The 12,504-nt window shown below is 35.9% G+C and overlaps 1 protein-coding gene across 1 annotated transcript in view; it reads right to left on the bottom strand.

The window, feature by feature from the left end:
* Nucleotides 1-12,504, bottom strand: part of RANBP9 (RAN binding protein 9) — a 91,971-nt gene that overhangs the window by 37,186 nt on the left and 42,281 nt on the right. Inside the window, exons 3-4 of the mRNA XM_045497356.1 lie at nucleotides 1,140-1,192; nucleotides 101-268 (exon numbers count right to left, since the gene is read on the bottom strand). Of these exons, the coding sequence (XP_045353312.1) occupies nucleotides 101-268; nucleotides 1,140-1,192 (221 nt within the window). The remainder of the gene's footprint in view (nucleotides 1-100; nucleotides 269-1,139; nucleotides 1,193-12,504) is intronic.

Genomic DNA, 12,504 nt, shown 5'->3' with positions numbered 1-12,504 from the left:
TATTTATAATAGAGAACTACATAATAAATGTGACTACCATGCTGTAAGTACAATAATCACAATATTCGGTTATTTTACATGCAATACATTATCTTAGTACCTAAACTATGTCCATTCTTGGTGTAGAAGCAGGTATTGTTGATAAGGTTAACACAACAGCCAATGACATCACCAGTCGTAAAAGTTGGTCCATAAGGTTGTCCCGTTCCAGAAGAACAAAATGAATGTCCATCATCCCCATGATAACCATATGAATGTTTATCCCAGCCTAAAGAGAAAGTTCCAGTATATTTACAATGAAAAGTCAGGTTCCTCTGTACGAGAGCTATTCACTAAGATTATGACAAGCAAGAATGGTACAACAAACAAGAGCACAAAGATAAATTCCCAAATGTACATTTAAATTCTCAACAATTACACCACATGATTTCTACATTAAAATACTGCTCACAACACTAAGGAAAATATGCCACACAGAAGACTAAAACATGCATTAAACAAGACTCCTACCATTAAAAAAAAAAAAGTCACATTTTCCATGCATATTTCCTTTGCTAACAGACCAAAGGAATTTTGCTTTGATTTGGCTTAGACACACACACACACACACACACACACACACAGCATTTAGTATAAAATATAAGATTTTTCTATTCTCAAAAAGTTTCCCCCCAAATTAATTTTTCAACATTGGTAAGTGGGATACCAGAAAATATAATCCAAGAATCACTTTCACACCTTCCTTAGTTTACTTTTCCTATTAGCCTACATTCCCAGAACATTAAACAAATGACAACAGGTTAAAAGCCAGGAATGTGCTGGGTAGCAAAGAGAACCAACCAATCACATGAAAATAGTTAAAGTAGTTGATATGGCTATATACTGGAAGTTAAAATACCAAAACAAAACAAGCAAAAAAACCAAAAAAACAAAAAACAAAAAACATGCATAGTACACATAAGTTTTGCTAAATAACATAAAACTTGAATTTTTTAAAGCCTCTCGGCTTCCACTTTGAACTCGTAATACATGTGATTAAAAACACAGAAAAATCAGTATTTAACGATTTCAAATTATTACTTCAAATTTAACCAGAAAGAAGTAGTTGTAAGACAGTACTATAATTCAATCACAAGTACCTGGTAGTCTATTCATGTTCACACCTTGAGCAGAAAGACCAATTCCCATGTAACTGTTAAAAAAGAGGGGGAGGGGGGAGAAAAGCATGTTATTATAACCATATATGTAAAAAAATTACCCAACACCCTGAAACATCAGAACCCAGCCCAAGTTGAAACTCCTAGGACAGCTACAAAACAGTTAATTACAATTCATTAGATGGCAAAAAGGACAATATTAAGCACAATAAAACCCAGATTCACAGTAAATTCCTACAGTACTCATTCATAAAGACACCCCAACTATTAGAAATAATTATGCACTCTACTAACAACTAGAAAAACCTTTCAACTTATCCACACAAATATTTAGGATTAAGACTTAATAAAAAGTGTAGGGGGATTGTGGAAGAAAAAGAAAACAATAATTAGGAAGCAAATATATTTCTAAAAAGACACAGTAAAGATCTAGACCACAAAAAAAGGAACACAGATACAGATTTAGAAAAAAAAGGATGTCAAATTCATATAAAAACATCTGAAATATTTAATAAAATTACACTTAAAAGTATTTTTAAAAGCTTATGAAATATTAATAAAACCTATAAAGACAGGAGAAAAGTGGAAAAGTATAAAGCAATACACCTGTAAATACTGACACAAAAAAACCCAACAACTAAATAAAACAGTAAACTGAATCCAGTTTGTTAAAAGGCTAATTGACTATGATTGCACCAGGATTTAAAATGGCATTTGACAGGATGCCTTGGGTGGCTCAGTCGGTTAAGCATCCGACTTCGGCTCAGGTCATGTTCTCACGGTTTGTAAGTTCAAGCCCCGCGTTGGGCTCTGTGCTGACAGCTCAGAGCCTGGAGCCTGCTTCAAAATCTGTATGTCCCACCCCTCCCCCCACCACGCCCTCATTCTCTGCACCTCACCCGCTCCTGCTCTCTCTCCCTCTCTCTCTCAAAAATAAACATTAAAATAAAATGTCATTTGGCCAATTTCAGCTACATTTCTAATAAAAACTCAAGCAAAATAAGAGTAAAAGGAAACTAAAATATGACACACTTCCCCCCCACCCCACCCCCTGCCCAACTCTAATACAGGAAGATATTCAACAGTAAACCCTGAAGCCATTTCCATTAAAACCAGGACATGGAGTTGTCTACAACTGTTAAACACTGTTTTGAAGTTTTCAGATAATTTAATAAAAATAATAAAAATAACCAGTATAATATTAAAAGATATAATCTTTGTAGTCGCTATGATTATATACATAGAAAACCAAGAATCTACTAAAAGCTTTTAGAGTTACAGTTGACCCTTGAACAATGCAGGGGGTTGCAATACTGACCCCCATGCAGTCAAATATCCAAGTATAACTTGATTCTCCCTAACTAATTGTCTGCTATGGACCAGAGAAGCCTTATCAATAACATGAACGGTCAGCTGACACATATTTTGTATGCTATGTGCATTATACACCGTACTCTTACAATACAGTTGTAAGTGTCTAAAGAAAGAAAATGTCAAGGAAATCATAAGGAAGAAAAAATACATCTACCGTGCTGCATTTATTGAAAAATATCTGCATATAAGTGTACCCGTGCAGTTCAAACCCGTGTTGTTCAGAGGTCAACTATAATTATTTTGGCAAAGTGACTAGATATGAGACCAACATTTACATTTCTCTTTTAGTAGTAACTAGAGGGAAAAAAGTGGTGTGTGTAAATATACAGTCACAAAACTACAGAAATCGTAAAACAGGAGTCCCACGGCATGAAAACAATATATTAAAATAAAAGCTATAAATACATGGGTATGCTATGTATTTGGATAGCCTGACAGTACAAAAAAAGACTATCTTTCTAAAATTAATATATACATGTAATAAGATTTAAGAAAGATTCCCAATGGGTTTTCAAAACTAGAATGATTTTGAGAGTATTGCACGTATTTTACATGCAATGTAAGTATTGGGAGAAATAAAAGACTTAATAAAGTACAAGACTTAAGTCTTTGAGAAGAAACACGAAGCTGCGAGCAGGGACACGACGGCAGACCTGCAAGGTTCTCGGTCTAGGAGCACCCATTAATGGCTACGAGTTTCCCCTTCTGGGAAAACGACGACTAAAAATGCTCCCCAGGAGGCACGTCAGCCGTGTTCACTGCTTAAGACCAAAGACTGGAACAGGCTTCCGCTCCTGAAAGGAAGAGAAGAAAATACTGATACCACTTGTTGCCTTGGCTTAAGCCTACTGGACACTGTGGCCTAGATAAGGCTCGCAGTAGCCTCCTGACTAAACCTGAACAAAGCTGTTGAATGATCAGGGACTGAATCTGCCAGGCTGCCAATCCCCCTGAAGAGAGAACTGAAGACTCTTCTACCTGCTTTTGTTTGGGGGCCCAGGGGTTAGAAAGTACAAACTGTCATAAGGAGAAAATAAGGATAGAAAAAGATGCACAAAATGAAGAGAAACTTTAAATTTTCTAATCAAAATGAGACTACAAAAGCAAAACTCTATAGGATATACCAAACATAGGCCAAGGAAATAAATACAACTGCAACAAGAATTCATTCTAGATGACACAAATAAGTGGACAATTAAGACAGAGGGAACAATTTAAAAAGGACATTTAGGATACGTAAAAGGAAAAAGGAGCCATTAGCACGGAAAATTAAAGCAGAACATCAGTGTTTATTAAGATAGGTAGCTAATTTTCCACAACTGAAAACTATTATTGTTGAATTGAAAGCGCATACACACTGAGGAAGATAAAGTAAACCCGCACGCAGACACACTACACAATATCGGTAACACTTAATCCTAAAAGCTTCCAAAGGGAAGATGCAGCTTATGTCCCTCCAAGAAAAGACCATTAGACTGACAGCAGATTTTGCCCCAGCGGCAGCTGATGGCAATACACAATGGCACAAAGCACTAAGGGTAAAGAACAGTCTAGAACTTAAGGTAAAGAACCTAGAACTTAATGCCCAGATCAAGTTGCACTGAAAATGAGGGCAACATAAGGTATTTAAAGACACTAAAAAGCTAACAGTTTTACTATCCACAGACCCTCACAAAAGAACTACTTCAAGATATGCTTTACCAGAAAGTGAAAAAGTAAAAAAAAAAAAAAAACAACAGAAGAAATGCAAGGGTCAAAGAAACAATAATCAGCACAAAAAATGATGACATGTGTAACTAAAAATAATTCCTCAAAATACTATTATTTTAAAATCCTATAATCCATACCTAACACGCTAGAATACAATTAACAGTACTTTACATATAAAGACACAGGAAAACGTGACCCATATTCAAGAGAAAAGAAACAAAAAACAGAATGACCCTGAGATGATGGAGTGGTTGAAATTAAAATATAAAGAATTTAAAGCAACTCTTGTTACAATGCTCAAGGACGTAAAAGGAAATATGCTTGTAATCATTTCAACAAAGAAGAAGAAACAATAAAAAAAAAAAAACCCAAAAATTCTAGAGCTGAAAAATACCTGAAATAAGCACTTACATACTTAACGGCACACTGGAAATGGCAAAATGAGTTAAGTAAACATGAAGACAGAGCGATCTGAAGAACAGAGAGAAAAAATGAGGGGAAAAAAGAGTTGCCTAAGGCAGTATCCAAAGGTCTAACATACATGTAACCCGAGTCCCACAAGGAGAAAGAGAAAATGGGTTAAAAAATCTGAGAAAAATCTCCCATATCTGGGAAAAGCATTTATAGATTCAATAATCAACAGGTTAAATACAGGTTAAACACAAAGAAAAGCACACCTATGCACAAGTCACAAGGCAAACTGCTGAAAACTAAGAATAAAGTGAAATAGTGAAAGCAGCCAGAAAAAAACAAAACAAAAAAAAAACCCTATTACTGTCACAGGAACACTGAGCTGCATATTCGTGCATTTCTCACATGAAAATAAGAAAATTTTATTTCACAGTAGAATATCTATAAATGCAGAAACTGGGGGAGGGGATCTCATTATATTATCACATTTAAGTTCCTTAAATTCACTGCACTATACAAAATCATGCAATAAAAACCACAGGGCTTATGGGAAAAAATGGGGTAAGAGCATGGCATTCTAAAACTCTAGCAGTAACACATTTAAAAAAGACAGAGAAGAACCCAATTAAAAAATTTTTTTTCAAAAAAAAATTTTTACACAAGCTAAATTGATTAAAATACATAAACACAACAATAAATATAGCATCCTGCACTGAAAAAGACTTGAAGTTCACTTGGGGAAGTGGGTGGCACAGGACTGTAGCTTGTGGTTTATTGTGAAGTGGTGGAAGGAAAGTTCTTTGACGGGCAAATCTGTAACAGCAGATGTGGATGGGTGTGGCTTGTAACAGGCAGTGAACCAACATAGTTGGTAGATGTTTGAGGTGTGGCATGACATATAAAAGCAAGTTCGAATTACACAGCAATGAGGGAGTGTCAAGATTTTTAAAGTACATGAACAAGAAATTTATTTTTTATTATTTTTTCATAATATTTATTTTTGAGAGAGACAGAACATGAGGGGGGAGGGGCAGAGAGAGGGAGAGGGAGACACAGAATCTGAAGCAGACTCCACGCTCTGAGCTGTCAGTCAGCACAGAGCCCCATGTGGGGCTCAAACTCACAAATTGTGAGATCATGACCTGAGCCAAAGTCAGATGTATAACTGACTGGGCCACCCAGGAGCTCCAATGAATAAGAAATTTATTATTGTGATACTCTGTGTTTAGCAAAGGAAATGGCTATAAAAAATTTTCAGATCAATATATCAATTTCAAATTATACAGTTATTAACATTTTAAAAATAACGGTTGCACCAAATATCAAATAACAGAGACTAAGAAGATTAGTTTATATTCCTACTATAGGTTTAAGGTTTAAGTCAATTAGCTTGTTAATTTCGCATCTGTTCTCTCCATTCATCCTTTTCTACGTTCTTTGTATTTTTCTATATTTACCCTTTGTTATTAGCTTTCTGCTGTATGTTTTGATAGTGTATCAATGAACACCATGTGTTAAGAAATGCATCTTTAACACACATAGTCTTGACTGAATTAGTATATTTATTACATGATGACAATGTAACACAAAACTTTTAAAGCCCGTTTACCTCTTCCCACATTTTTGTCACTCACTCCACAAGAATGGCACCATTCTTGCTTTGTTTAGTTAATGCTACTTAACTCTATTAGACACACAACAGACTTCTCATCAGAGACCATGGAAGCCAGAGGCAGTGGGATGACGTTTGGCAATGCTGAAAAAGCAAACTCTGTAAAGCAAGAATTCTATATAGAGCAAAACTATGTTTCAAAAACAGAGAAACTGAGATATTCCAAAATAAACAAAAACTGGAAGCTTGTCACTAACAAACCTGCATAAGAAATGATAAGGGATAAAAGAAAGGAAACTAGAGACTAACTCAAAACCATACAAAGCAAGGACATCAATACAGATAACTACACAGGTAAATACAAAAGAAGGTATGAATGGTTGTTTCTAACTCTCTTCTCCTACACAAAAAACATAAAAGCAATAATTATAACTCTTTAGGTTTAAATTGCATACAGATAGAATTTTAAGACAATAACAGTGAAAAGAAGGAAGAAATTAGATATATTAGGAAGCAAAACTTAACATACTATTGGAATTAAGTTGGTATTAATCCAAATTATATTTTTATGTTAAAGTATTACCTGAGTAATCCTCCAGAGCAAACACTAAGAAAATAACTCAGAAACTACAGAAAAGAAACCACAATGAAATTGAGAGGTATACTAGAAAACATCTAATTCACACAAGCAATAATGGAAGAGTACAGAAACAAAAAGATATAACACATGTAATAAATATCAAAACGGCAGACTTAAGTCCGACGTTATCAGCAATGATAAGAAACACAAATGGGGGTGCCTGGGTGGCGCAGTCGGTTAAGCGTCCGACTTCAGCCAGGTCACGATCTCGCGGTCCGGGAGTTCGAGCCCCGCATCAGGCTCTGGGCTGATGGCTCAGAGCCTGGAGCCTGTTTCCGATTCTGTGTCTCCCTCTCTCTCTGCCCCTCCCCCGTTCATGCTCTGTCTCTCTCTGTCCCAAAAATAAATAAACGTTGAAAAAAAAAAAAAAAAGAAAGAAACACAAATGGATAAAGTCATCCAATTAAGAGGTAGAGACTCATAGAACAGTGTTTTTCATTAAAAAAACAAAGAATGACGTATTATATACGGGGAACACTTTAGATTTGAACACACAAGATGAAAATAAAAGGAAGGAAAAAAGACATACTAAATAGTAATCAAACAAGAAATTAAGTAATTACTAATACCAGACAAAATAGACCTTAAGACAAAAGCTGCTACTAGAAACAAAAGGATACATTTTATCATGATAAAAGGGTCAATACATCAAGAAAACATAACAATTATACACAAATACAAACCTACCAAGAGAGCCCTATTTAAAGTGAAGACTCCAAGAATTAAAAGAAATACACAAGTCACAATAATGGCTGAAAATTTCAATAACTCACTTTGAATGATGGATTGAACAATCAGAGGATCAACAAGGAAATGCAAACTTGAACACAACTGTAAACCAACCAGAACCAACAGACATCTATAGAACTCTCCACCAACCATGGTGAGACATGCTTCTCAAGAGCACACAGAAGAATCTCCAGGCCCTAAAACAAGCCCCTGTAAATTTAAAATAATTGAAATCATACACAGCATATTCTCCAACCACAAAGAAATTAAATTAGAAATCACAAACATGGGGTACTAGGTAGCTCAGTTGGTTAAGTGTCTGACTCTTGATTTCGGCTCAGGTTACGATCTCACCTTTCATGAGATCGAGCTGCGCGTCGGCTCTGCATCGACAGCACCGAGCCTGCTTGGGATTCTCTCTCCCTCTGTTCCTCCCCAGTGCACACACGTGCGCACGCTCTCTCTCTCTCTCTCTCTCTCTCTCAATAAATAAATGAACACTAAAAAAATTTAAAGAACTCATAAATACAATAAAAATTGGAATGTACACAAATATGTGGAAGCTAAACACACTTCTAAAAATTCACAAAGAAACCACAACTGAAATTAGAAAATACTTAGAAATGAAGGAAAATGAAAACATAATACACCAAAACTTATGGGATGCATCTAACGTAGTACTTGGAAGGAAATTTATAGCTGCAGTTTCCTATATTTTAAAAAAAGAAATATCTCAGGGCACCTGGCTGGCTCAGTTGATAGAGTGCACGACTCTTATCTTGGGGTTGTAAGTTCAAGCTCCTTGTTGGGTGTAGAGTTTACTTAAAAATAAAATCTTGAAAAAAAGAAAAAAAAAAGAAATAGATCTAATGAATAATCCAACTTTCTACACTGAGAAACTAGAAAATTAAAACAAAACAAAAACCCCCCAAAACTAACAAACCCAAGCAAGCAATGGGATTAAAAGATTAGAGCAGAAATAAATGCAAAAAAGACCAGAAAAGCAACAGAATCACTGAATCCAAAAGGTGGTTCTACTACGAAAGAAAAAGACTCAACAAAAGCAGCAACAAAAGAGCGGTAATTACTACCAAAGTAACAAAAGATTTTAAGGAAATAAAAAGAAATATAAGAAAATACTGTGAAAAACTATATAGCAACATACTACGGAAACTATTTAAAATGGACAAATCCCTAAAAAGTCATAAACTACCAAAACTGAATAGCAATCTTAAAACTTGCCACAAAGAAAAGCCCATGCTCAGATGGCCTCACTGGTGAATTCTACCAAACATAAAGAAAACTGATCACCAATCCTCAGACTCCTCCCTGCAAATTTGTAACAGTTTCTAACTAATTCTACAGGGCCAATGTTACCCTGTTGTCAAAATCAAGCAGATACCACAAGAAAACAAGAGAAAATATCCTTTACAAACATAGATGCTCAAATCTTCGGCTAGGAAACCAAATTTGGCAACACACAGAAAAGGACTGTACATCATGAACAAGAGAAATTTATCCTAGAAATGCAGGCTGCCTTCGAAACATAATCAATGTAATACACCATACTTGCAGAATAGAGAATAAAAACAACTTGATCCCTGACACAGAAAAAGAATTAGACAAAATCCAACATCCCTTCTTTACAAAAACATTCAACAAGTCAGGAATAAAAGGGAACCTCCTAACCCGGTAAAAAGTATCTATTACAAAAAATCCACAGCTAACATCATACTTAATGGTAAAAGGCTAAATGCTTTCCCCTTAAAATCAGGAACAAGAAAGGGATAACCCCTTTTACCCTTTCTATTCAACACAGGACTGGAGGTTCTAGCTTGGGCAATAAGGCAAGAAAAAGAAAAGACATCCGTATTGTAAAGTTAGGAAGAAACATACCCTAGTCACATACAACACAATTTTATACATAAAAAATCCTCAGAATCCTTACCAAAAAACTATTAAACAAGTTCAGTAATACTGCAGGATACAAGTTCGATATGCAAAAATCAGTTTTATTTCTACTCTCTAGCAACAATTTGAAAATAAATTTAAGAAAACAATTTCATTTACAACAGAATCAAAGAATATCTAGAAATAAAATTAACAAAAAAGTGCAAGACTTGAACGCCAAAAACTACAAAACGTTGTTGAAAGAAATTAAAGAACATCTAAATAAATGGAAAGACACCCACATTCACGGATTGAAAGAATACTGTAAATACTGGTAAGATGGCAATGCTGTCCTAATTAATCTAGAGATTCAAGGCAATCCTTATCAAAATTCTAACTTGCTTTTCAGCAGAAATGGAGAAACTGATCCTGAAATTCATAGGGAAATGCAACAGGGCCCAGGAGAACTGATCTATCTGGAAAAACAAAACAAAACAAAAAAACTTGGTGGACTCACACTTCAGAGTTGTTAGAACTCGCTATAAAGTTACAGTACTTAGGACAGTGTATTATTACTGGCTTAAGAACAGACATATGTATTAATGCAACAGAACTGAGAGTTTAGAAATTAACCCTTATGTTTATGGCCAAGTGATTAGGATAAGAGAGACAAGACAATTTCATGGAAAAAACAAGTCTTTGATTTAATGGAAATTGGATGGAAAAGACAATAGTCTTTCCACAACTGATGCAGGGACTAGATGTATCTAGGCAAAAGAATGAAAACAAAGCCATACCTCGACACCATATATAAAACGTAACTCAAAATGAATTAGAGAACATAAAAACTCTGAAGACAAAAACACCAGAGTAAATCTTCATAACCTCGGATTAGGCAATAGTTTCTTAGATATTATACCAAAAACACAAGTAACAACCACAAAAAGATAAACTGGACTTCATAAAAATATAAAACTTTTGTGCTTTGAAGAATATTGTTAAGGAATTTAAAACAGGATAAGATATATGCAAATAAGCTGTCAGGGACTTGTATTCAGAACACACAAACAACTCTTACAACTTAGCAATAAAAAGAAAACCCAACTAAAATATGGCCAGAGGACCTGAACAGACATTTCTCCAATGAAAATATACAAATAGCCAATAAGTACATGAAGTGATGCTCCATATCACTAGTCATTAAGGAAATGCAAACCGAAATCATTATGAGATCTCACTTCACACACCCCACGAGGACGAGAATCAAGAATACACTAGAATCATGAATGAGCGTTTAGAACTTTCACAGTTGGTGACGAGGTAAAACAGTGCAGTCACTTTGGAAAACTGTCTGGAAGTTCCTTGAAATGGGTATCATTGAGTTTCTTTCTGACCCAGCAATTCAACTCCTGGTTATCTACCCAGGAGAAACAAAAACATATCCACACAGAAACATGACACAAATGTTCATAACAGCATCATTCCAAATAGCCAGAAATGTGTTTCCACCTACTGATGAATAAACACAATGTGACATATCCTTATAATGGAATATTATTTGGCAAGAAAAAGGAATGGAATACTGACAAATGCCGCAACAGAAATCAACTCTGAAAACATTATGTTAAGATAAACAAGCCAGAAACAAAGGTCATGTGTTGTATGATTCCATTTATATGAAACGCCCAGGGTGTAGGTAAATCCGTGGAAACAAAATAGGCAAGTGGTTGCCTATGATCAGGAGAAGGGACTGCTGAGGAGTACAGGATTTCTTTTCGCGCCATGAAAATGTTCTAAAATTAAACAGTGGTGAGGATTGCACAATTCCGTGAATATGCTAAAAACTACCTAACTTCATGCTTTTAAGGGTGAATTTTTATAACTATGAATAATGTCTCAGTAAGATTCTCATTAAAACATAAACGAGAGGACTTTTGTTTGCAGCGCGAATATGTAAAGAGCTTGGAACTTGTCACTCCCTTCCGCACAACAAGAAAAAAAAAGGTGAACAAATAAAAAGGCTACGACGCTGTGTGATTACAGAGAATCAGAGCTTACCATGAGCAGGAGTCTCTGAAGATAGTAACTGGTACGAATACCACCTGGGTGGCTCAGTTGGTTAAGTCTGTCTGACTCCTGATTTCAGCTCAGGTCATGATCTCATGGTTTCTGAGATCGAGCCCCACGTCCGGCTCTTCACTGACAGCGCAGAGCCTGCTCGGGATTCTCTCTCTCCCCTCCTCAACACACACACACACACACACACACACACACACACACACACACACACACACTCTCTCTCTCTCTCTCTCTCTCTCTCTCTCAAAACAAACAAATTTTTAAAAACTAAAAGGTAACAATGAATTCCTGAAGGCAGAGTATAAACTAGCTTGAAGCTTTAAAACTGCTGATGGCCCAGTCTTCCAGAAGCCTCCACACTTGGATGAGTTTTACCTTGTCACCAGGTTATCACCCAGGAGCAAGAAGAGCTCTTCCAGTTCTGTCCACGGGAAGGGGAAAAGTGACCATTCCGAGATAACACCCAGAGCAGTGTGTCCCCTTTAACAAAGACCTGCCTTCAAGAGAAACTACTTTATCAGAACCTTATTTGAATTAGAAAAAGAGCATTTAGACAACGCCAGTTCTTGTTAGCCTTCCCGACTGAAGAGAAGGGGTTAAAAAAAAAAAAAGAAAAAGACTAAAATTCTTCTGAAATTCACAGGAAAGGGACACTAGTCCACTATAACAACTGAGATTTAGTCATTAAATCACAGACCGCTGCCTTTCCCTGGTACCTTATCACCACATCAGCAAGGCTCTAGTGTAACACTGTAACAGTCAATTACAACGGACAGAGGTGCAGGACACAGACTCTATTTAAGGAGTTTCTAGGGAAACCCCAAATAAGAGTGACAACAAAAACAAGGAAACCAGAGAAAAATGAAGCCCCTGACACAGTCAAACGATACATACACCAAGGA

The sequence above is a fragment of the Leopardus geoffroyi genome, chromosome B2, assembly GCF_018350155.1.
Source record: "Leopardus geoffroyi isolate Oge1 chromosome B2, O.geoffroyi_Oge1_pat1.0, whole genome shotgun sequence".
Lineage (NCBI taxonomy): Eukaryota > Metazoa > Chordata > Mammalia > Carnivora > Felidae > Leopardus > Leopardus geoffroyi.
This window is presented reverse-complemented; position numbering and strand designations above follow the sequence as displayed.